Source organism: Crocodylus porosus, unplaced genomic scaffold (genome assembly GCF_001723895.1).
Source record: "Crocodylus porosus isolate Cpor-Errol unplaced genomic scaffold, CroPor_comp1, whole genome shotgun sequence".
NCBI lineage: Eukaryota > Metazoa > Chordata > Crocodylia > Crocodylidae > Crocodylus > Crocodylus porosus.
The window spans coordinates 1030732-1056850 of NW_017728936.1; the positions used below are offsets into that span (position 1 = coordinate 1030732).

Consider the following 26119-nt stretch of genomic DNA (forward strand, 5'->3'; position numbering starts at 1 on the left):
TGTGTGCCCCCTACCAGCTGGAGTGCTCGCTGTCGGGGGGGGGCACATGCTCCCCCTATGCGTCACCTGTGGGTTACAGCATCAGGGAATGGAGGAGCTCAGCACCCACAACTGGAGCCTGCACAGGGCATCCTCCCCCAGTACCTGGGAGTGGGTCAGGTTTGAAGGAAGCCCCAGCAGCCAGACAGCGCTGCAGTAAACAGGCCCATGTTTCACTCAGCTCAGCTCCGACTTAATAGGAAACAGACACAGGAGAGAAGGGGAATCCATCCTGGATGCTTTTGGGAAGCCAGCTGCCAGTTCCCTCTTCACACTGCCAGGGAGCAGAGCTTGGCTCCAAGGGACCAAAGCTTTCCAAGTACAGACACAGTTTCCCAGGTCACCGGCACACAAACATTTCCACTCTCCTGTCAGTCCCCCAGCACTGTGGAGTGATGAGCAGTTGCAAGGGGTGGGACTCTGTTTGGGGGCCAGTTAGGAGCATTTCCAGAGTCTGGTGGAAGTGAGAAGAGGGAATGGGGAGGGGGAGCCGAATGCTTGTCTCCAAACATTCCTGTTCCCATGGCTGATCTTTATATGGCAACACCCTTGTTCTTTTGCAGAATAAAAGTCCCTCAGTTTGATGGCAAATATTTTATCATCAAAACTGGGGACACAAGATGTGCAAGCTCCTGGGGCTCCTCTAGATGCACCACCCTCCCCTGCCATTCAGGATGTGGGGGATGATGCCATCCATCAATGGGATCAGCTTCAAAAGGCAGGAATGTTTCCTGTCATGGCAGCGCATCAACCAGACCCACAGGGAAATGAGAAGGTGCGGCTAGCCTTCCTGACCGTGTCCTCATGTTGGCAGCCCGTGTTCATCTTGGAATCAATAATGAATTCTGCCTCTGCACTGACGAGAAGGGAGTTCCCCAGCGTGTAGGGATGGGGCTGGTTCTTCCTCCCCAGGTGCAGCACCTGGCACTTGCCAGTGTTGAATCCCATCCTATTCTCGTCCGCCCACCCCTGTAACCTGTCCAGATCTAGTTGAAGCCTGTCCCTCTCCTCTAGTGTACCCACTTCTCCCCACATCTTCATGTCATCCGCGAACTTCAACAAGGTGCTTTTCACCCCCTCGTCCAAGTTGCTGATGAAGATGTTGAACAGCGCGGGCCCAAGGACCAAGCCCTGGGGGGCCCCACTGCCCACGTCCCTCCAGGTCGAAAATGACCCATCCACCACCACTCTCTGGGTGCGGCCCTCCAGCCAATTTGCAACCCATCTGACTGTGTGGGCATCAATGCCACAGTTGCCTAATTTTTTAATGTGAATGGAGTGAGAGACAGTGTCGAAGGCCTTCCCAAAGTCCAGAAAGACTACGCCCACCGCAACACCTGCGTCCAAGGATTTTGTGACCTGGTCGTAGAAGGCCACCAGGTTGGTCTGACAGGACCTGCCTCTAATGAACCGTGTTGGTTGCCCCTGCTGGTCCCTCACTGATGTGCTCCTGGATAATTTTCTCAAAGAGCTTCCCTAGGACCAAGGTAAGACTAACTGGCCTATAGTTTCCCGGGTCCTCCTTCCCCCCTTTTTTGAAAATGGGAACCACATTGGCCCTTTTCCAGTCCTCTGGCACCTTGCCAGAGCACCACGAGTTCTTAAAGGTGAGAAAAGGGCCCAGGTGTGCTGCAGGAACGCAGCAATAGAGGGACATGGGGGAAGGGAGGTTGGAAGGCTGTGGCAAGCATGATACCCATGTGGAAAGGCTGCAACACTCCCCTGCCCGGCAACTGCTGGCACTCTCTGCACAAGAGCCTGGGGCTGTCTTACACTACAACAACCCTGGCCTCCCCAGGGCCACAGCAAGATCTTCCAGGGCTCTGATCAGCAGGAGTTTGAGGGCACAAGCTTCTGAATCAGGGTCTGGCTCTATGTCCCCCACCCCGCCCCAAGAGCATCTGGGAGATGGCACAGGATCCTCGCCGGGCAAGTGGCTCCTGCCCTGAGAATACTCATTCAAGCGATGCCTGAATCTCTGGGCATGGAGGCACTGTGGGGACAAGAAGTTGAGAAATTGGATCTGAGGAGCCAGGTGGGATATTTTCAAGCCAAAATACTACTTTCTCAAACCTGTTGGAAAAAGCACAGTGTCCCCTTAGGCTACAGCCTGGAGTACTGCCTGGTCCTATTGCAGGGACCTCATTTTCCACTGAAACACTTAAGTAAACATGTTGTTTAAGGGATTGAAGCCTGCTCTAATGTGACCTCCACCAACTCGAGCACTGGAGATAGGGAGGCGGTGCCAAGTTATGCCTATTACCACATTCTCCAGCCCCATGTGGTGCATCTCCACCCATACCACACAGCCTCACATGGCGCTGCCTTCTGGCTCCAGCTGCTATAGAGACACTACAAACCACCCAGATGTCCAGGGTACCACAAACCTAGGAACCAGAGTGTGCTCGAAGCAGGACTCCAGCTATGCCATGTCACACAACTAACTCTATTTAGTGAACCGTGAGTCACAGCAATCATAAGCTCACTGCCAGCTGCACTGTGCTTTCACTCTCTGGTGAACAAAAGGCAAGCAGCCCTTAGTCAGTGAAAGGGAGCTGGAGGCATGGGAAAGATAATTGTCCTAACGTATTTACTTGGAAAAGAAGCATTATATTCAATCTTTGCCTGTAGAACATGTGCTGTGAGTTCGGGGAAAATACACAATGCTCTTCTCATACAACCAAAAGCCTGAATCCCTGCTGGAAGAGCAAAACAGAACCCAGCCTGAAAGTGGGGCACTCACACGTAATTCTATCGGGTAGCCATGGGACTTACGCAAGGCCGCCGATTTAACGGCGATTTCATGCTACGTGGCTTTCCTAGAAGAGTGATGGGATTTTGGTTTTGACTGGAACATGGAAGGGGTCCCTAATGAAGCTTGCTGATACATGGGAATGCTTCTGAGCACTTGGTAGGACAACAAAATATGCTCAGGAGCTTTTCAGATGGCATTCAATGATTTCTGCCTTTATCTCAATAGTGACCTCGGCATATGCAATTAATGAGCTCCCAGAACACAACATGATTTGACCTAGAATTTTCCTTCCACGATCCCTTCATTTTGCAGTAAGTCACATGAGAGGTGATACATTTGGCTGTGAGGAGTGGGGTGGTGCCTGTTGTGTCTCCAGCATTCAAGCAGTCATAAAAGGATAGGAGTTGAACAAGATCCGTGTTTGGATTTCAAAACTGCTCAAGTGCAGGAGTGGTAGCTCAGGCTGTAATGAACAGAAAGGAATTCATTTCAAGGCTGCTAGACAGAGACTGACCCTTTGATTCCCTCTGGCTACCGCAGCATGCACAGCCCACTGTCCCCTCACGTGAGATCTCCCCTAAGGTCTGGGAGGGATCACAGTGCTGCTGAAAGTCTTCAAACAGAAAGCAATAACCTTGTTTGGGCCCTTCGCCCTAAGACACTTGCATGGACCCATTCACCCTCCTTCCTGGCAGAGAAATGTTGTTACCCCCAGTTAGATGGGGCTTGTGACCCAGAGCAGTGGGCAACCCAAGGTCACACAGGGAGTCTGGGGTAGAACAGGGGACTGAACCCATCCAGCCTCAGGGGCACTCTGGTGTCATGTCCTAAGCATGGTCCACCTCTCCTCTCTAGTGCCATCTCATGGAAAGTGGGCTGAGCAGCTCACTCTCTTCACATTGAGTAGAAAAAGGGTTTGCCTTCCCCAGAGAAAGGCTACAAGGGGGAGCCTTCCCGAAGACTGATTTAAATGATAACCTGCCAATCCCAGGCCCTGTTCCTGCACTCAGACCTGGGCAGCAGGCCTAAGCCAAGCCCCACAAGCTCCCAATAGGGACAGGTGGTGGGCATGCAGGAGAGGGGCTCTGGACTGGAAAAAACATGCCCCAGAAAAGAAAGAGAAAGGCTTGGCTGGATTGTGCATTTCCTTATGATTCATGAGAAGTCTGGTCTCTAAATGGTCATAAACCAGACTGAAGCTGGGTCACATCTATTCGCCAGGGAGAAATCCCCTTCTCTTGTCCCTGGGTCTCCAGGTGACCTTGCAGCTGACTGTGCTAGGAGTGCACTGGACCAAACCTAGCTCAATGGCGCTTCATCAGCCATAATAATGGATCAAGAATGCCATCTGCTGGTAAGGGGCAGCCAGCTGGTAACAACACTGTGGCCTGAAATTGGATAACGACTAAAACCCACATGAAAGCTCTAAAAATAATATTTAGGATTGTGACCACAGTTCTGCCCCAAAGTCATAAACATTGAGTTTAACTAGGCTCCCCTTTCACAGGAGATAATGAAAACCTCATTCCTATTAACTCCAACAAGAAGCCTTCCAAGAAAGCTTGTGACTGGAAATCTGGGCATTAAAGAGTAATGCAGCAGATTGAAGGAGGACTACGTGTCATTACAGACATGAAGGAATTCCAGGATTTTGTAAAGAACATGCTGGCTTGAACAGGTAAGCTGAGTCCCCTGGACTTCCCCAGTTTCATAGCATCGGAGGAAGCAGGCTGTCACCTATGAAAGCTCACGCATCTGAGCCAGTTAGTCTCTGAAAGGTGCTACCCTCCTCTCCCTTTTGTCAGTTTTCTCAGGGAATTGGCCAGTGATGCCTCTCATCCTGATATGGCTCCTGGTAGGGAAGGATTTGCTCTCTGAGGATCTCCCAGGCCTGTTCCTGCATTATTGTGTCCCTGTTTATCTAGGAGGCCAGCTCAAGAAGTGCTGAGAGGGGGGCAGTGCCGGTGGCTTTGCGCACCTGACTGATGTGTGCTCAGTGCAGGAGCTCTCACAGGTTTTAAAAGCCATGGAGGTTTCAGGATCAGATTTTTTATAAGGAAAATTTGTCATGTTCCAAGCCAAATCAATTCTAAATCAGTGAGTCAGTCAAGAACCATATGTTCCCCTACTACTGACAAACATCCTCCACCCCCATCTGGGGCTTCAGACGTTGCCAGATCATTTGGTGGGGGCATCCTACATGCAGGCCCAAGCCCAGAGGCATGGGGTTCGGATGCCACCAGGTTTTGCATGCCCTCAGGCTGCAGGAGCAAGCTAGGGATGAGTCTCCCAGTTCCATAAAGTGGACATAAAGCCAAGATCTTCCCACTGGAAATGAAAGAGGGAGGGTGACTATACACCACCTCCGCAGGTACTACCCCATGCCAGACAGGTGGCTATCCCCTGTCCCTGGAAAAAACCACCGTGGTGATTATGGCATTTCCCAGAATCAGATGCCTCCTTCCCATCAAGTACAGAGATCTGCCTCCTCCCACTTGCATCCAAGTTCTGCCTCATGTGTGCAGGAACATCCTCAGTTAGGGAGAGCAACACCCTCGCAACTCGCCCAGCCCAGCTGGGTTCTCTCCTGTGTTTCATTTGCTAATACTTCAGCAACAAGGCTCCCCGGTGCCCTGTTTGCTCCCCACTCCCCAGCCCCACATCCATTACTGGCTGAGGAGCTGTTTCGTCATGGCAAATCTCCCCTGGGGGAGTAGAGGGGCACATTCCTCTCGACCCCTCCCTCGATACACGACTGGGCACAGGGTTACCCAGCTTCTATGGCTGGGTTGTGCCTGCCAGAGCAATGATTTCTGGGGTGGGGGCAGATTGCTCCTCAGCTGCAGCAGCTGCCACCAGAGTACAGAGCGTGCTGGGGCAGATAAAACATCCTCTCCTCACCCCTGCCCAGCACTTTTCAGTGGTTGGCATTCTCCCAGGAGCTCACTATGCCTCTGCCTGAGCTGGTTAAATTAACGGACTGCAAAACCTGCCAGAGGAACTGAGGAAATGTTTGGGCAGTTAGTACAGGCCTGACATTACCACTGTAGTCCAGTTTGCTTTGAGACACATGCCCAAAGCAAGATTGGGCTCAAGAAATAGGGACACATGGCACGTCTCCAGGATGTGCCCACTGATGGCTTAAAAATGATATTTAAAAATTTGCTTTTAAAATTTGGCTTCTAGGTAAAGTACATATTGCATCAAAGTGGTCCAGGGGAACGGCAAGGGTTAATAGGTTCCTAACAGTCTGTTTGTGTCAAAGTTTTATGTTCCCAGCCTTCAAGACTCACTGTGTCAGAAGCTAGCAGACAAACAGGCTGGGGAAATTAAAAATATGTACCACGCTGTTCCCTGAAAGCCCACAACAAAAATAAGGGACTTTGCCGCACTGAAGCCAGGTCACAGTGCCCAGCTGCAAAACCCCTGAAATTTCTGGTTTTGGTGAAATGACCAAATTAGGAGGCCAGGCATGCCCACATTAAAACACAGGTAAGGGTGCTTGTACACATGATGGGTGTTCAATCCTCACTAAATTAAAAGTTTTATTAAAATTGACATGGTGTGCTTTAATTTGTTACATCACTGTGTACAAGTGACAGCTTTTAAATTGAATAAAGCTCAGTGTGCAATTCACAGTAAATTACAGCAGGTGCTGCATAGCAACCCACCCCGCTGATCTCTTTGGTACTCAATTATAGCAGGGGCCCCAGCAAACCACTAATTCCCTCACACCCAAAATGCATCCCCCCAAAGCCACAGCTGCCCTCATGGAGCCCCATACCCGCCCCTAGCCTTTGGCTCTGGCCTGGCCAGAGATGAGGAGGTGCACCCTGCCCACCTCAGATTGTAGCCTCCGGCATTTTTGTTTTCAATGTGCAGGCATGGGGGCATGACATCACAGCACGGTCAAACCCATGGGTGCTCCTGGATTGGCATCAGGCAGCTTGCATGGTCATCCTCTCCCACCCTCTGCCACATGGCCCTGGCATGGGTGTTCCCCTGGGCCGTGCCGCCCCTGGATCCCCAAGGGGCACCCTTACTGCCAACGGCACCGCCACCCCTTAATCTGCCCATGGTTCCATCAAGGAATGAAAAACCACTTGGCTACCTAAAGACGGTGCCCTGCAGTGATTTCCTTTGCCCTTCAGAGCAAATGGTGTCCACCTGCTCACAGGACTCCCCAGGTCCAAATAGGTAGGGCCAAAAGAGTCTCCAGGTCCAAAGTAAGAGGCCCCTACCTCTCACTGACACTACCTCTGTCACACCCCAGCCACAGCCCCCCACCCCTGACAGTGCCCCTCACTGGTGACCTGCCAGCAAGGGCAGTCCTGGGGATTTACCAGGTTTTCTAGTTTTACAAACCTTGCTTTGGGTGTCTCTGTCAACTGCTGTTGATTTGGCAGTGATGAGAACAAAGCTAGGGACCCTGGCTGTATTATCTGCTAAATGGCCAACACTGAAAGAAAAGAAAAGAGAAACATTTATTTACATAATTAACCATAACTGATATATTAACAGACACGAGCGCACTAGCTGACAGCAGTCAGACCCATGGGTTTTTCTGCACTTGCAGGAGGCAGCCCTGCCAAGCTTCAGGTGCCTGCACAATCACGTGCCCCCCTGCACCATGCTGCAGCTCCATGGATCCCCAAGGGGCACCCTTATTGACAATGGCACCATCACCCCATAATCTGCCCCTGGTTCCCAAAAGGAATTAATAAGCACTTTGCTGGCTAATGGAGGCACCCCGGAGCACTTTCATTAACTTTCACAGCACATGGTGCCCGCCTGTCTACAGGACTCTCCAGGTCCAGGAAGGCGAGAGGTGTCGGGCAGGGCTGGGTGTCAGGCACGGATTCGTACTGCATCTCCCTCCCCACCTCCCCCCAGCCCTGTCACAATCCCAGTGGTGGACAGCTGTTCATAGCTCAAGTAACCACGGGAAGCAGCAGCTGCCCACAGGGAGCTTCATGCCCACCCCTCCACCACTCCCCCACCATCACCGCAGCCTCCTTTCCACCACTACAGACAATGTACTTATGAGACAGAAAGAAATTTTGCGTTGCAATGAAAATTTTATTTTTATTTGTAGAAACACTCAGCGGTAGGCATCGGGAACATCTCCACTGGTCCAGAGACAATCGACTCCATCTGCAGCAGCCATAATGTATGCAGCCAGGCATGAGCAACTGGTGCCTCCTGAGTCTGGGAGCACCCGCAGAAGACACTGGCAGCGGGAACAAGGCTGGCAAGCACCTGCGGAAGCCGCTGGCGGCATCAGTGGTGGGGGATGGCCCTGTCAGGGAGTGCACATGCCGACCCTACCAGTCGCCTATGCAGCCAGGCAATTCTGCACGATTGCCTGACCAGTGTCTCCACCCACTGCCCACCGATGTCTCCGTCTGCCCACTGCCTCCCGCAATTCCTCAGCCCAAGACTCCCTAAAAACTTCACCCTTGGTCTCACAAATATTGTACAGCACACAGACTGCCACTAAGAAAGCCATTATGTTTTCTGGCTCCAGCTCAGGCCTGTAGTTCAGTGACCTCCACTGTGCTTTGGAGGCATTCAACAACCATCCTGCATTTGCCTAGATGATAGCTGAATGCCACCTTTATAGGTTAGTAACATGTCCTCCATATAGCTTCATGAGCCAAGGTCAGCGTGGATAAGCCACATCCACTATGGTAAGTGAGGGAACGATAACATCCCAGATCACTCTATCAGGGACTCTTGGCACACATGGTCTTTTCTCCATCAAACCAGGCAGCAGCAAGTTTCTAAAGACACGTGCATCATGTGCACTGCCTGCCCAGCCTGTATACATGTTAGCAAAACAGCCCCGGTGATCCACCACAAATTGGAGGATCACCGAAGTAAATCCCATCCTGTTTGTGACTGAGTGACTTGCTTGTGATGGGGATAACACAGGAATGCGTGTGCTGTCCACTGCACCCATGCAGTTAGGGAACACCACGGCTTTGAAGCCTTCGACAACTTCCATGGGATTGTGAAGGCAAATAAAGTTGTTCACCGTGACATCTTGCAGCAGCTGACATACCTCATGAATCACCAGCCCAGCTGTGCAGGGAGCCACACTGAACTGGTTCCCAGTGTAGTGGAGGCTGGTGGGGATGGCCAGTTTCATGATGGCCATGGCCACCCTCTTGTCTGGCACGATGGGCTGACACATGACAGTCTCCTGCTTCACTATTTGCAGCCCCAGCATCAAGATTATGTGATCAAATGTCTCCCTGCTCATGTGGAATGTCTCCAGCCACCGTTGATCATCCCAAGTCGATGGTACGATTTGCTACCATTGGTCAGAGCTGCTCTTGTGGGCCCAGATCCTGCAAACTTTGCTGCTTAGGTTGATCCACAGAGCCTTGTCAGCCACCAGATCCACGGCTGCCTCTCGGTTCTCCCACTCCATCAGCCCAGGCTATTACCTGGTATAGTGAACCATGATTAGGTTCTGGCATGTCTTCGCAACTTCACCATACCCTGCATTGCAGTCAGTAGCTGCATCTCTACATTATTAATTGCATCCAAGAACATCACCAAGGCATCCAACAGCATTTAGTCTCTCCTCACTCACTGCATCAGGGTTCAAAGCTGTGTTGTTTTGCAGCACTCAGCAGGGTGGCTGTTTAGCACACAGCACCACCAAGGCTTGCTACAGGAGTCGGCTAAGTAGCTAGGCCTGTTGAATAGAATCTAGTAGTATTATAAATGCCCTGCTATTTAAAAGTTAATTCTTACACAGCTCAAGAGGCCATGGGCTGGGTGTAGGTAAAGCAGAGCTTTTGGCCTGGAGCAAGGGATGGGAGGAGCAGTCATGTTCCACCTGTCCATTAAGAACTTGTGGGGTGTAGGATGGCCCCAGGTCATAATAACTGGGGGAGCAGATACTGGTGTTTACCAGATCAACAAATAGGCACACCAAGAACTATCACTCCATCAGTGTACCCCACCCTGGAATAAGCCAAGGCTGAAATGTGGGTATGTGGGGCCAGTGCTATGTTTGAATAGCTTGCATTTGCACATCAGCACTTACACCAGGCATCATGGCTCCAGAACCATGCAGTGATCTCACAGTCACAATGGTCCAAAATTGACCCACAACTGGTTTTGGAATAGGGCAGCATTAACAGCCCTACTACATTTCTGCTGCTGAACACATCAAGTTCCCATAACCCAGCCTCCTCCCAAAACTTGAGGGGTTTGGGTTTTGGCCAGTACTCCCTGAAATATGTCAATCACTCATTGGTAAAAAGTGGGGTGCTGAGCTGAATGGACACACACTGATTTTTCCTTCCTTTCACACCAAATAGACTCCCAGAACAGTTGAGTGATTGCTGGGTGGCACAGTGGGGGAAAGGGATGTGTGCATGAAGGAAGAGCTGCCAGCAAAAAACTCTTGGATGTGATTGGCAGCAAGCCAGTATGATCTATCCTTCTGGACAATGGGAACAATTTGGCCCAGGCTCTGCGTATTACTGATGTTTTGTTGGAAAGGTCACTTGAGCAGATTCCCCTGACTGCTTGGCACTAAGACACCATTCACACCTTCACAGGTATGCATATATGGCATTTCAGAAAAGGTTCTTTAAACACATGTCCATATAACTGCTCAAAAACTTTTCCAGAAAGCATCTCACAACTAGTGAAAGCATAGCTAGCCCTCTTTTGACTCATTTTGGCCATGAAAAAATTCTTAATGTTGACACCAAAGAACAAGTCAAGTCTGCAGGCTAGGGAGCAGGATCCAGATACATCTATAACTGTGGCCCCAACTGAACCCTGAAGAAGTTTCTCTAATCTGCAAATCAAAGTGATGTCTGGTGGGCAAAGGGTCTTATTACACATCATTCAGTGAATTACCATGTACACATGACAGCTCAATGGATGCACCATATTAATTTGTGTTGATGCAAACTAAAATACATTGGGACGTGGTTTATTCTGAATCACAAAAAAGGCATTTTAATGGCAACCCCCCATGTGTGTAATGTTTGATGCAGTTAAAAGCAGAAAAAAAGGGCTATTTTCATCACGTGTACAAGCACCCTAAATGACCAAATTAAGATGTGTACATGGAATGGGTTTGTGGAAACAAAAAAACTATGATGCCAGAACAGAAAATAAACTGTATGATAACCACAGGAAAAACCAATCAATGGTATCCAGAAATGAAGTAATCAGAAAAGAAAGAATGCAAAAGGAGGGGTCCTTGATTGGGGGGAAACCCACAGGCCACAATGGGTAAAGGGTGCACCACTAGTCTGTCTCACCCACCCCAGTTCCGACTCCCCCCACCTGCTATTGCTTACTCTTGCCCTGCACAGGCAGACTCCATCCCTGCAGCAGCCTGGGGCATAAAGCACAGCCCCCTCTCAGCCCACTAGCAGTGGCAACAGCAACAGCAACTCTGGCTGGGCCCTGCCAAGCTTTGCCACTGCTGCTACCTGGCTGGGTTGCCCCATGCCAGTGCAAGCAGAGCCTGCTGTCACCAGAGTAAGGGTAAGTGGCAGGGGATGGGGGATTTAAGACAACCCTCCAGTAATTAGATTCTAGAAATGGAAAACTATAACATCTATCCATTTCCATGTATAGAATCTAACAGTTGGGGCGGGGGAGTCATCTTAAATTCAGAGTCATCTTGGATTCAGGTAAGTATGGTAGTGAATTAACTTCCCTGCATTTGCAATTTAAAGTGCATCTAGATGGATTGGGATTGGCTCAGCTAAACAAATCTGTCAACCCAACTGTCCACTTGTCACTAGTACTTACTAGTGATAATAACTAAATGCATCTAGAAACTTAAAATGAATGCAGTGCCCTCCTGTGAGCAACTTATTTCCAACTAATGGTGCCTTGAATCAATTCAGCTGCTAAGGAACCAAGGAACTTTGGCTGCACTGATGAAAGCATTCACATTCACACAGGACTGTTTGGTTGTAAGTGTCCATGGTGTGAGCAACTTCCCCCGATTCAAGACCACCGGCACACGCATTTGCAGCTGTCTTTAACACATTGGGGATGTACTTCAATACAACTGGCAAAGAAGTTCAAAATAAACTATCTTAATCCAGTAACAAAATTTGTTTCCTTGTTTGAAAAGCCAATCATTTGCTACATAGGAACCCTACCAGTTGGGATTTTTTTCCAGGGTTCCCTTTAAGTGTTTGCACATGCTATTCTTCTGATTCCTCATGAATCCCATTCCTGATCCTCCCCATGATACTCATCAGACACAGGCCACTAGTTAAAACAACAGTGCAACTCATGACAAAATAATCACTAGGGACTGACTGGCTAAGCAGCAGCTCTGCAAAGGACCTGGGGGTTACTTAATAAGCTGAATGCAATGTCCTTGTTGTCAAGAAACCTAAAAGCATACTGGACTGCATTAGTCGGAGCGCTGCCAGCAGATCAAAGGAAATGATTATTCCCCTCTATTTTGGCAGTGGTGAGGCCTTCAGTATTGTGTCCAGTTTTGAGGCCCCCACTATAGAAAGGATGTGGACAAATTAGAAAGAGTCCAGCACAGCTTAACAAAAATGGTTACCGGGCTGTGGAACATGACTTATGAGAAGCTGATGGAACTAGGACAATTTAGTCTGGAGAAGAAAAAAAAAACAGGGGATCTAACAGCAACCTTCAACTATCTAAAGGGCTGTTACAAAGAGGATGGAATTAGACTGATGGCATACACTGTATAACAGAACAAGGAGCAATGGTCTCAAGTTGCAGCAAGGGAAGTTTAGGTTGAATATTAGGAAAAATTCTCTCACTAGGAGGGTAGTAAAGTTCTGGAACAAGTTATCCAGAGAGGTTGTGGAATCTCTATCCTTGTTTAAGATGGGGAAGACAAAGCTCTGGCTGGAATGATGTAGTTGGGGATGGTCCGGATGACCACCTGAAGTCCCTTCCAATCCTAGTTTTCTATGATTCTGTTTTGGGGCATGGGAAACCTGACCTCAGTCCATAGATAATCTTTCAAATTTATAGTCTGGACTTTGGCAAGAGATTAGCAAAGACACTTCAGTGACAATGTAATGAACTCCAAGCACTGCTGACAGGACAGGACAGGACAGGACAGGACCTACTGGAGGGGCAAGAAGAATTAGTGTATAGGAAGCTGAATGCTGAGCCAATAGAAAAGGAAGGTTCTTTGGACAGATGTAATATCATTTATTAGACCAACAAAGATATCGTGTCTACCCAAAAAACCTTGCTTGACTATGCTCTTAGACCAACATGGCTACAGCCAAAACCCCTGCAACATGGAAGAGCCAAAAGAAAAGAACCTTACCATACATAAGCCATGAAAAGGAAACTACCTTGGCCTGAAGGAGATGCATGTGGCCCCACATGCTCACACCAAAACTTCTCCTCTTCCAGGCAATCAGGAGAGCTCACTTTCCGGCTCTGTCAGGAGTGTGCGCCATGACCCATTAGTTCTGGGCCCATTAGTAAGATGGAGGCCCCAAGGAAGACAAGCAACTGCAGTGGAACTCCACCCAAACATACCATTTGCAGTTATTTGCTTTCTTTCAAGTTGAGACTACACTTTATTTTGTAAAATATACAAAAAGGCTTGTACATATCTTCACATTGTACACTTGACTATGACTGGTCAGATGCAAGTGGTCTCTGTCATTGCAAACAGACTATGTACCATTAAAGAAAGTGACTGCCTACCTGGGCTGGAATTTTTGGTACCAATAAGGGGAGAGGGACAGGGGGAGCAGGAGTCTGAAGCATCTGTCTACACAGGGTTCTGCTCCCCTCTCCTCAACACATGTTGTTATACATTCCCTTTACGCTAGCATCTAAATAGCCCTGGTTTACTTCCTAGCACAGTGAACATTGCAAGCCACTAAAAATAGAGAAAAGACTTAAAAACAAGTGATTAACTGTTAATACTGTATCCACTCTGCTGCAGATCTTATGGCAAAAAAATAAATGAATCCAGGAAAGGAGCTTACATTAGCGTAAGAATTTAAGGCCCAATCTCTTCATTTTACAAAAGGGTTGAATGGGAAGTACATATACACACTTTCCCCCAACTAAAACTGCCACCCTGGCTCCTTAAGCCACATGCATTTCATTCTATATAAAAAGGGAGCTGATAAATTTTCTCTCAAACAATTGTAAGAATTGCAGGTATAAAAATACAGTAAAAAGGACAAAGGAAGACTAAGGTAGGCATACAGTTTCCCCAGAGTTAGGTCTGCAGCACCAGCAGGGCCAGACTCCTTAAGTCAATAGAACAGGCAGGCTGGCTTCACAAAAGCACAATGCATCCAAAGTCAGGCGGGATTTGCTGACTTAGCCAGAGAAAGAGACTAAAGACTGCAGCCCACAGCAGCAGAGGCTGGGCCACAACCTACCTTACTATAAACCAGCAACTCTTTTAGAGTGGTCCCTTTTCGAAACCCACAATTGATCCAGCAGACCATGGAAATGCAGTTACAAACCCTATCCTCTGTGGAAGCTTCTTGGTACTAGCCACTAATTCACACATCCTCAAAAAAGACTTCCACTGCAAGTGATGTTCAGATTGGCAGCCACAAGTGTTTCTTAATGGAGAACACAGAAATGAATCCATATAGCAGCATCCAATTCTCTCCTTCACCCAGTCGCAGCTGGATCATGAGGAAGGAAGCCACACTTTCTGAGTGCTGACAATATCGTTCAGCTTCCCCTTAATCTTCAGGAAGTGCCTCTTGAACTCCAACCCATCACCCTATTGAAAGACAAGAAACATTTTTGATGTACCATGTGCACACACTAGCATCTAAAACACAAACAAGAAAGGAACATAGGGCAGATGGAGCATTACTGAAGGACTCTGGTAGGCAAGACATAACAAGAGCAACTGGTTTTTTGCATCAAAGCAGCAATTAATTTCTGTTTGAAACCTGGGAACAGGCTATGAAATACTCCTTTACCAGAACAGACTGCCAACAAGGAAGAGCCAGTGTCACCAAAAGGACCTACACCCATAGCAGAAGGCAGCGCCAACACCATCCCCCCCAACATGTGTTTATTTTCCTTACATTGCTTATGTTTGTTTATGACTTATAAGCAGATATCACAAAACCCCACTTCTTCCCATCAGACATTTGATAGCATATTTTCTATATTTCCTTTAGAGCCATTTCTGCCATGTTCATTTCACTTGCCACTTTGCAGCAACCACTGCAGACTCTCCATGGTGCAGTGGGAATTACTTAAAGCAATTAAGATATTGGCAGTTTAGCAGACGGGAAATACAAGACTTGGAAGATTGATTTCTAAATCCACTAGGCTCATAGTGGCTCAGTCCATCAGGTTACAGGATGCCTATTCACTAGTACAGATTAAAGTTTATTTGAGAAGCACACATTTATATTTTTCTCTCCCTCCAAACAGTGCATGGACAAGTGTTTCCCAAAGGAAAAAAAATGAGTACAGCCCTTTACAATAGGAAATAGATCAGCGTGGTGCAGTTTTAGTGTTCTTGGCAGCAGAAGGCAGAGCTCCAGCAGGCTTGATTGTATCATCTCCCCAGCTAGGAAAAGCATCTTTGATAGATGCTAGGCCTCTATGCTATACTTAAGCTTTTCTTAGAAAGTTGATGGGAGTCAATGCATTCAAAAATACTTCATCAGAAGTGGGGGGAAAACCTATGGCTGCTCCTGTGCAATACAAATGAGCAGGGACCAGACATGGGGAACCCAGGTGCACCTGGGAACCCCAATAAACCTGCAGCCAGTGTCTGCAGTTTTTATCCCAAGAGGGAGTCTGCATGAAGGTAGCCCTGCCTCGTCCTCCTTCCCCTACAGGAGATATTGACAAGGCTAAGGCAATTCTGGGTACATCTTTAAAGGCCTTGATCCTACTGAGTTCATGAGGTTAACTTTCCCCACTGACTTGTGGGAACAGGATCAGGCCAGCCCGACACGCTCCTCCCCACCCCTCCCATACACACTGTGCACGTAACCTTTTTTCCCCTTCCCCCTGCTGTTTTATCACTCTTTGCTCCCTCTCCAGCTCTCTGAACTGATAACTGGAAATGTGAGCTTCTGAATCGTCTGGATTATAAGTGTTAACAGGATCTACAATGAAGCAAACCTGCAATACTACTGCGCAGGATTCAGACACCTGTAAAATTAGTTTAATTAATTGTCATTCTATAGTTTTTCCTCCAGGAACTGCCCACGTGAAAACTTCTCTCTTTGGGATCATATTTTTATGCCATTTATGCAATCATTTCCACCGCCCCCCCCCATTTGAGCTGAGTTCCATTTGTTTCTAACACATTAGGTCCTAAACTTCAGCCCACAAGTCTGCTGGTTCATTCTACGTACCTTAGACAGGCGGAAATCCACCAAAATCTTGTTCTCCATTTCTACTAAGTTCACTTTGAAAATGAGTTTGTTATTTCTCCTGTCAGTTGTCGAGATGGTGACCTTGAAGGCAAGCAGGAGGTTTTTATAAAAGGGAAAGATTTAATGTCAGAAGAGCAATCATTTGCCAGTAGTCGCAGGATTGCAGTTAAAGGAACATTTCCAAGTAGAGTTTTAATTTACTGCTCTTGTGCTTATTCAAGAAATGAGCTCTCTCACAAGAGGTTTTACAGATTTGCCAGACAGCATCGGTGGAACTCATTAGTTTAATTCCATCAACCATACCTGGTTTGTGCAGCTCTTCTTCCAGACATAGCCCATCTTCTCACAAACCTCCTTCAGACTCTTATAGGAATGGTCAGCATCCAGTTTCGTAAAAAAGCGGGTCATTCTCTTCACCAAGCGTTGCCAGGGATTCTACAGATTAGACACCAGCCAATCAGAAATGCAAATTCCACAGAGACAACCCAATCCCTGTTCAGACTGAAAGTTTAGGATATTTCTCTTTTAATTTACCTGGCTTTACAATTAGCCAAAGTTTTTAAGTTGGTGCATGCTACACTATATATGAAAACAGGACAGAGTAGCTGTCAAAGAAAGCTGGTAGGCTGCTTGCTCCTGAATGAAGATTAAGGAATCCAGTATTTCCAGGTGTTACCTGTGATGAGCCCGGGGTGCCAAGTAACTGACTGTTCACTAGCATGTGGTCAGGGCATGCCGGCTGGGAGAAGCTGATCCCTTTCACTAGTTTGTCAATACTGGTTGGACTGCTGTCCCACAAGGAAATACCCATGCGAGGCTCTGGCTGGGAAGTAGAGTAACTCACTTTGTCTTCACTGTAATACAAAACCAAATTTTTTCATTAACTACATGCAACAGAAGAGCTTTACATATTTTTCTGATGCATTTTACACTGAAAGAACCCAAAAGCCTTGTCCAGATGAGAGTGGACATGAGTAGGTGGCACCATAGACCCATCTGCGGTGCTACAGACTGCACATACAGGCATTCCCTGCACCCGGGGGGGGCGGGGGGGGGGTTGGCCCTGGGACATCCCGGGGTCAAAAAACCCAAGCCTTAAAAAGGGGTGATGCATGTGGTAGCAGCACACGCCTCCCAAAACCAGAACCTGCCTGGCTAGAGCCATGTGCCAGCTGCCAGCCAGACTCCTAGCTGCAGGAGCACCGTGGCTGCAGAAGCACCGTGGCTGCAGCTCCCCAAAGCCCCCAGGTAAGGCTGCTGGGGCCAACCCAGGTGCTGACCCCAGTCTCCCCTACTCCACTCAGTATAACCTGCCATGCCAGAGCAACACGTGGCACAGGCATTCCCTAAGGACGCAGTTAGCAGTGGGTGTGCTACTGCTACTTGTCCCTGGAGAAACAAATGCTTGTCTGGATGTAGCCAAAGAGAACATACACATGCCAAGAACATTTAAAATAGGGCACTTTGCAATTATGCACCACTTCACAAGATCTAGCCACCTCCACACGTTTGTATTTGAGGTCAGACTGGGTACACTTTAAATGTTTGCTAATTTACAGAATTTTAGCCAGGTAGAAATGAATAAGGACACTTCCTCCACCCAGCATTCCCAAAGGTACAGGAAATGTTGACTAGTTACTTCCTTGTTAGTATGTAATACAAATTAAAAAAAAGAAAGTTATCATAAAGGGTGTAATACTGGCTCCAATTTAACTGAGCAACAGATGCAGGGAAACCGTTGGTAAGAAAGTTTTGGGGATTCAAAGGGAGGTGACAGACCTAAAGGAATCCCTCAAAACATGAAGCAGTACAATCTCTTTTTCTGCCTACAAATAATAATGCAGTGTAAAACAGATATTCATAGCCACGGAATAAAAATCAAACTACAGCCCAAGGTAGGCAAGTTACTGGAAACAAAAGCATATAGCATTTCTACCTGTGTGTACTTTTCAGTGGCGAGAAGTCCATATCAGATCGAATGTGCTTAGAAAAGCCACCTGGAGAGTCTGACAGACCCCCAGAAGAGACCCGGGCCCGTTTGATACCTGTAAAAAAAATAATGCTCTCAAGGATCAGGGGTATCATCTCGAGAGGGCACTATGCTAAGTTATCCATTAAATATATGGCTGTAATAGAGTCCTTGCATTGTCAGAGTTTCCTGCATTTGTTTTACACACTAAAATACCTTAAACATGAGTTGTGTCAAGCCCACTTTCATTATAGTTATGAATCCAAAGGATAAAAAAGGCCTGCAAGTTCCTGAGCAAATAAACTGTATTCAGAAAGCAACAATTTCCCGTAATTTCACATAAGTGCTGATGGCACTTGGCATCCTACCTCATGACTGAGGGCATCAGCCAATTGAGTGTCATTAGACAGAGCTTACAGGCTCATGGATGCAAGCTCCTTGTGCCAGACCATGACATTAAAGTGCCCAGTTAACATGACGACCTTGTGTTCAAAGAACATCTTATATTCAAAAGCTTTTTCTAACTCTATTCCAACTATGCAGTTGGTCCAGTAAGAGATGGCACTATGAAATCCTTGCCTTGCACAGAATTCCTAGACCATCACGCTTACAACCCCACTATAGCACTACTATGACAAAAATACCAAACTTGGTTACCAGAAACATACATATATGGTTTTAAAATCAATATGCCACCCGCATATAGAATGGCCGAGTTTAAATCTATCTTGAATTTCCTGCCATTGGCAGCTTTTCTGCTAGCTCTGCAAGGATTTGTACCCTAACATGTACTCCCAACCTTAATTTCCTTATGCTGTTTACCTATAATTTCACAACTCGTTGTATAAAACACTTAAAGATTTTTACCTTTCTTCAAAGGCCTGGTGTACCATCTGTCCTTTTTAATGTCTGAAATGGTTATCCTTGCTGTAGGGTTCTCTATCAGGATTTTGTGAAGCAAAGCTGGATATAGAAATGATAGATTAGCCATGGTAGAAGGGAGCTTTCTGACAAGCAAACCACATTTTCCTCAGGCCATTCTACTGCATAACCATGGAATTGTTGCATCCCCAAATCTGGTCCATGAATCAACTCTAACCTAAACGATTTTGATCACTTGAACATCATAAACTTTCTAACACACAGCTGTCCAAGTTACTCAGCCCTGCAGGCTGGATTCAGAACACGAGACTTCACGTGGGCCAGAAAAATCAACTTTGGCAGCGGCTTCTCAACACAGCTGCAGGACCTGTTGGACTGGCACAGCTCTGGAACACTGGGTAAATGCTGTTGCCGCCAGGGGCAATGCATAGGGGGCGCACACAGGTGCATGCACTCCCCGAAAGTGGCAGTGCACCCCGTACAAAAAGGCACCGCCTGTGGGCAGTCACCACTTGCTACCCCACTGCTGACGGCATCTAAAGATGGTCCGCGATCCCTACTGGCCACTACTGATGCTGCTGGTGGTTGGCTGCGGGTGGTCGCCGACCCTCAGACAACACTCGCCACCCCTTCCGCTGCCAACAGCGCTGACAGGGTCTGTGGAAGCTCCCACTTACAGCCACCGTGCCCCCATCAGCCGCCAGGGGCATGAGTTGTTCATGGCTGCCACTCACCCACCTTTTCTCTGTGCCACCAATTTGAGCCACTAGGAGCAACTGAAGACCCCAAATTTGATGGCAGGCACAGGGGTGTAGCATGAGCTGCAGCAGCAGCATTCACCCCCTGGATTCCAGAGCCGAGCCAGAAGCCCTGGGGACTAAAATACAGCATAACCCCTAGCAGTTTACATGCCAATTGATGGAGGTTGCCAGTTTGAAAGCCCTGCCTTAACCCAAATTCAAAACCAGGGCTGCTGGGTTTGTTTTTTTTTTTTTTTAATTACTTTTAGCTTTATTTGTGGGTGGGGACCTGCCAATCCATTTTTCAGTCAGGCTGCAACCAGCAAGCAAAACCTCAAATACAACAAGGGTTTATGAAAGGAGCCTAGCAGATTCCTGTAGGCCTGCATACTTGTAAGAATGATTTGGGGAGATTTGAAGTGAGAAATCAAACAAACAAATCTCAGACTGAGGTTTCAGGACACACAGAATATTAGCCCTCTGATTTTCCAGGAATCAGAAACATGGCAAGCAGAGATGGGGACTAATTATGAGAAACTGAGACCAAATTGCCTCAAGATCATTATTTTTAAAAGCAGCCTACTTTCAGATATCTTCATAGGCAGGACTTTGTCTAAATAAATACGATATAAAAAGAAAGACTGGATTTTAGTCTAAAGACAAGACTGAAATGGGGTAGGATTTGTTTACGTTCTTCAAAAACAAAAAGGATAGTTAAGAGGTTGGCAATCAATTACTCTCCATATCCAGTGGGAACAAGAAGCATAAGGCTAAAATTGTAAGAAAGGAGATTTAGGTAAGATTAGGAAGCACTTTTTAAACTCAGAGCCAAACAAATAATGTAGGGAGGTTGTGAAGTCTCCATTTATTGGAAATTCTTAAACGCAAGTCAAACAACCATTTGTCTAGGCTGGATTAGAAATGATCTTGCCTTGAGCAAGATGCTAGACTAGATGACTTAGTAAGGTTCCTTTCAGCCCTATTTATATTTGATTTTGTATCCCTTTGGAAATTATTACACAGTCACATAGATACTAGACCCTAATTCCCTACTACTATACAATGGTCTGGTCATCTGCATGCACGATATGAAATACTACCAGATCAGCAGGTCAACAGATGAAGCTACCCAGGGAAGTTATGAAAACTCCTTCATTGAAGGTTTACAAAAAGGGGCTAAAAAGGTATCTGGCTGGGGTAGGTTAGGAAGAGCATTTTCTGCATCTGTGCAAGGGGTTGGACTACTATATTGGCCCCTGGAGTCCCTTCCAATCCTATGATTGTGAAGTTATCACAACTTAGACCCATTTTGCACAAGGAAGCAATTGCACAGAGTGCCAAAAGTGGAGAATCAGGCTCCTAATCTTCAGTGGGTTCGTCCAGATGGCCTGTTCCTATTGCTATGGCTACTACAGAGTAAGGAGAGAGACTGCTAAGCTAAGCTATCTTGGCCTTAAGGTAACACTATTGTTGAATCTTACCTCATCTCTAGACACCTCCACAAGCGTGTACAAAACCCACTCGGTATCCCAGGACTTAATCCTGTGAGACTCTGAGTCTGTGACAGAATCTGGCTTGTGAGAAGATGGGCTATGTCTGGAAGAATAGCCAGAATGTTTTCTGGAATACAAATCACACAATGCCAACACTTCTTCCCCTGCTAAACTCACTACTTTTGTATGCAAACAAAATGCATTAACTCAGTCAGTTGACTTACCTAACGGTACAGCATCAATCTTCTTCCAGGGGGGAAGGTATGTTTTCTTTTCCTTCCAATCACAATATTCTTGGCAACTGTTACTAGGCTGGTCCCATGGCAATTCTACAGGTAAAGGAGGCATAATATGCCTTTTTTTAAAAATAGGCCTATGAACATAACTCCAAATCAAAATGTTAGGAGAGCTAGGGAAGGATTTTCAAAGAAAATTGATCTTAAAATAAGTAGACTTTAATTTGGAAGGAAGGGAAGAGATGGAACTACCCTGAATGCAGTTATAGATTTAGCTACCGTGACCCTTCTGTGAAGTCATCAGCCCCTTGGCTTAAAATAATGACATATGCAATGGCATCTGTTTAAAAACATCTGACCTCATCAATTGGCAAGTCAGTGGCAATGCAGGAAAATTCACATAGCAACGTAACCAAATCAGCCCAAATGCTAAGAGCTATAATCCCTTTGTGATATGTGCTAGTGAAACACAGCAAGCTTTTGGCTAATACAGTGGTTCTCAACCACCTTAGATATAAGGCACCCCTTAGACAAATGCCAGCTCTTAGTTTTCACTCATTTTTTAAGTGTGGAAAAATAATAGAGCAATTTTCCTGTGGTAAAGAACTCGGGAAGACAAAAGGTTAGAATGCTTCTGACACTGTGGATTTTTATTTATAAATCTGTGCATTGTCTTGTGATTCACATATATCAGTGCTAATACTGCACGAACCTCTACATGCTTAAGAGGATCTTGTAGCACCCTGGTGAAAGATCACCAAGCTGGAGGATCCCTCAGAAGGATCATTACTGAATTGGATGCCACCCTCCAGGACAAAAATGTAGCACAGATTACATGAAGCCGATTTCACCCATAGATCTTCTTAAAGCTCCCACAATACCTTATAGAAAATTTCTAGACAGAAACCCATATTCTTTTTCTTTTTTTAAACCAACGAGGGCCCTCTGTGCTCTGTAGCTACTGAATTGGCTACTGGCATTTAGGCAGCATAAAAAGTCTGCTCCCTATTCAAGTCCATGGCGGGACATTTCTGCACACCTTGACGAACAAACTGACTGATATCCCTCCCCATGCCCCAAGTTCATTAAGACCAGTTAAACTAAGCACACCTCTCTTTCATACCACGTGGAGACAAAGCATCTGTCACGTATTGTTTTGGCAAACCTGCAAATACATTCTAATTAGCTTTACGTGCGATGAAAGACAATATTTACAAAAACCACAGACCTAAAGCCAAGATATGGAAAGCAACAAGAAAAATAAATAAACAGAGGAATACATCAGCTTCAGTGGCCTTAGGAAAGTTGGTTTGTTTTCATCTTCTTATCTCCTTAACAGTACATTCTCATGTGGCCAAGAACAAGAAAGACAGGAAAACAAAATGATTCTACAGGAAATAAGAGAATATAATGAATAGTTTACTATAATATGGAAGTTTGGGGAAAATTAACATACTGCTTCCCAAATGCCACATTCTTTTCTGTGGAACAGGACTAATTCTGTCATCTGCACAGAGAACAAGCGTTTGTTCTGCAATCCTATTGCACCGTGAAGCTGCTGTAAACATGCATGCTAGAAGACAAGTTGCACAGTGATAATGACCAATTCCTACCTCCTGCCAACATAGCAGTAAGTACTATCCCACAGGACCAAATGTCAACTGGTTCTGCATGGAATTCTTTTCTTTTTAGCAGCTCTGGGGCAACATATGGGAGAGTGCCACACATCTTGTTTAACAATCGTTCACGACCATTGTGTTTAAACACAGTAGCCAAGCCGAAGTCGGAGATTTTGAGGTTATCTAAGCAAACAGAAGCACACAACAGTTATGTACACCCAGCAGCAAGGTATTTTTCCACCTTCTTTGTTAGTGGTGTCTAACATATTAAAACTAGTTTCAACTGGAAAAATGAAACTAGAGAAAAGCCCACTTGCATCTACTTCAAGCTACCACTTTGCCAGATAAGCAAAGAGGGACCTTGATAGAAATAAAGATCAGATATATTCATTTTTTTGGTTATAGACCACAGGGAATTTGAACAAATGACCTGTAACTTGAAACAAAACACTGAGCTTGATCCAGACAGAGCTATGTGTTACAAGGAAAAATACTAACAGCTTATGCAGAGATTTCTTGCTTTAAAAGGAACAGCCAGGAAAGACAGTATTTTTTAAAACTTCTTCCCCCCACCCCAACATCATCTTTGATTATTAAAATTAAAATTGTGGAAAGCTAGTTTTTCTTTCCACTGTAACGTGATCACTCAATGTTCTGGCAAAGCAGGGTGAGGATCCACATCATTAGTCTGTTCCAGTTTCTCAGATCCTAGATCCGTACTGTAATATTTGGTTCTCGGACCCTATAAGAAATATTTTTGTTTTAAAAAGTTTTAATAAAAGCTTTACCCAAAGGTCCTAGAAGCATTTCTATCAGTCCTCAAATTCTGTAGAAACAGCTTTTCAAGAAGGTGTCATTTTTCCATAGGAATGTTCCTTGAAAAGGTGTCGGCATCTCTGCAGAGACCAGGCTCTGCTCCAGAACACCCAGACAGGTTTACCAAATTTGTATGTGGGCAGGGGAATGGATGCAAGTCCTGGAAGCATGAATCAACTTTTGCTCAACTAGATCGTTCTTAACCCTGCCGCATCCTCAGAAAGCTTGGAGTGTTTTTCAGTTTCACCAATACACAGACTTTCTCTTCCCCTGTACACCTACCACCAAATATTTTAAGGGAAAACAAAATCACTAGCTCTAGACGTACCTCTGTCATCTAGCAGTAGATTCTCAGGCTTAATATCTCTGTGGGTTATACCTATACCATGGAGATACACCTTAAAACGAGAGAGAGAGGGAGAGAGAGAATCTTGATTCTTACGATTTGTATGATCCCAAATCAAAGTTTTAAATAAATGTAGAAGGCAAATACTTACAACCCCAGCAATAAGCTGATGGAAAAACTTCTGTGCATCTGATTCAGGCATTCCTACATCAGGCTCTGAAAAAAAGTCATTCAGAATCTACTTACCAAAAAAAGGATCCATACACTTCTAGCATCACAAACAAACATGTTAGGGAAAAGAATACCTTTCCAATATTTCTGTCCTCCAATACATTTGTTTGTTCCTTTCCCATATCATCTCTTTCCCTTCAGAAGCTTTCAACTTCCAAATTCATCTCCCTCCCCATCCTTCCACAAAAGGCACAGAAGCTTTAACACTGAACTAATTGGCAGAGTTACCAAGAGACTTATACAAGAGCTGGATGACTTCTTGCCCAAGGGCAGATAAGCAATAAAGCAGCTCCCATTAGTTTTAGAAGCAAGCTGCCATATCGCCATCCTTTTGGCTAATGCAAGATATCACCCCCAACATCTACAAGCAGGGGGGCGAGCAATCTATGGTTCCCAGAGCCGTCTGAGACAACCCATGACTATGAAGCTTCAGCAGGATTCAGCAGTAGGTGGCTTCAGCTGCCCCTCCACCCGCCTCTGACCTGAACTGGGTCACTCCAGCCTGCAGCCTAAAGGTTGCTGATGACCGCTGCCTAAACGAGTCGCCAGGTTCTGCTTTGGCATTCTCCTGCACGGAAACTATCAACATTTCTCAGATCTTTCCAACAGTAGAATGAAACCAATTTCCTTCTGGCTCTACTGCTGCCCATTAGAACACAACTAGTAACGATTAAGACTGACACACTGGTTAGGTGGAAAGCCGAGAGCTGCAGCAAAAGCACTAGAAGTCCAACATACAAGCATATTTTCTTGAAGTCTGTATCTCACTTCACCCTGCTCATTTTCAGAAGACTGGCTTCTGCAGCGATAAGGATTAGGTTTTTTTCCTTTTAAATATCAGAATATATAAACTGGAAACACTGGCCTTTTTAATCCCAGCTGAGTGAATTTCTGAAGTCAGCATAGTTTACTTGTTTAAATGATCTCTCCCTGTGAAAAACCATGCAGCTGAAGTTCTAGTGGGATTAAGCAATAATTGACAGATGTAAACTTAACCGTGTACAGAAATGCTTGCCAGTTTCGATGGAGACTTCCTTGAGGCACACAAATTCACGCTAAGCAGGATCTACATATTGCCAGGAGGGCACAGCAGCTAAACACCCCATGCATGGCGAACTCGGGGGTGTGGGAAGGCAGATCCCGCGCCGCCCGAACGCGCAGAAGCCACTGGGTATATGCTCTACCTATTCTGTCGAAGAGCTCCCCGCCTCGGCAGTACTCGAGGAAGAGGTACTGGATGTGCCCTTCTCGCCGGTGCCCATAGAACTTCACGATGTTTTCGTGACTGAGCATCTTATTAATACAAATTTCTTTCTTGATGTTTTCTGGACAGTCGGCAGCACGTTTCATATCAACTATTTTGACGGCAACGGCTTCCTCCGTGCGCCTGTTGACAGCCAGCTGGACCCTGCAGGGGAAACGAGACATCCCCCACCAGCCTCAACGCGAGCAGGCCCTCTCCCCGCGCGGCGGCCGGCACGAGCCCCAACAAACACGGGCGCTTGGTCGGGACCGGCTACAACCCGCCTCATCCAAAGGTTTCTACCTTCCCCCCAGCCGCACGGAGGCACCGCCGGGCCCCCCCGGGCTCCCAGCCCAGCCCAGCCC

The 26119-nt window shown here is 46.5% G+C and overlaps 1 protein-coding gene across 2 annotated transcripts; it reads right to left on the minus strand.

Moving 5' to 3' along the window:
• Positions 1-13615: 13615 nt before the first annotated feature.
• Positions 13616-25972, minus strand: CHEK1 (checkpoint kinase 1). Of its 2 annotated transcripts, none has more exons than XM_019546950.1 (11): positions 25696-25972; positions 24432-24496; positions 24263-24332; positions 23113-23301; positions 21488-21592; positions 19016-19111; positions 18116-18224; positions 16856-17033; positions 16483-16614; positions 16159-16260; positions 13616-14552 (listed from the first exon to the last, which is right to left on the minus strand). In XM_019546950.1, exons 1-11 carry the CDS (start codon positions 25937-25939, stop codon positions 14457-14459), a joined length of 1386 nt encoding a protein of 461 aa, XP_019402495.1. In that variant the 5' UTR covers positions 25940-25972; the 3' UTR covers positions 13616-14456. The 2 variants fall into 2 exon arrangements, with proteins under 2 accessions (XP_019402495.1, XP_019402496.1); XM_019546951.1 differs by lacking the exon at positions 25696-25972 and adding an exon at positions 25508-25603.
• Between the last annotated feature and the right edge of the window lie 147 nt (positions 25973-26119).

Excerpts from the sequence above, each read along its gene's own strand:
- CHEK1 (XM_019546950.1), bottom strand. The coding sequence starts at position 25,939 with ATGTCTCGTTTCCCCTGCAGGGTCCAGCTGGCTGTCAACAGGCGCACG. Across the intron at positions 24,497-25,695 it reads GGAGCTCTTCGACAGAATAG|AGCCTGATGTAGGAATGCCT; the intron begins GTAGAGCATATA and ends ACTTTTTTTCAG. Across the intron at positions 14,553-16,158 it reads TGGATTTCCGCCTGTCTAAG|GGTGATGGGTTGGAGTTCAA; the intron begins GTACGTAGAATG and ends GTCTTTCAATAG.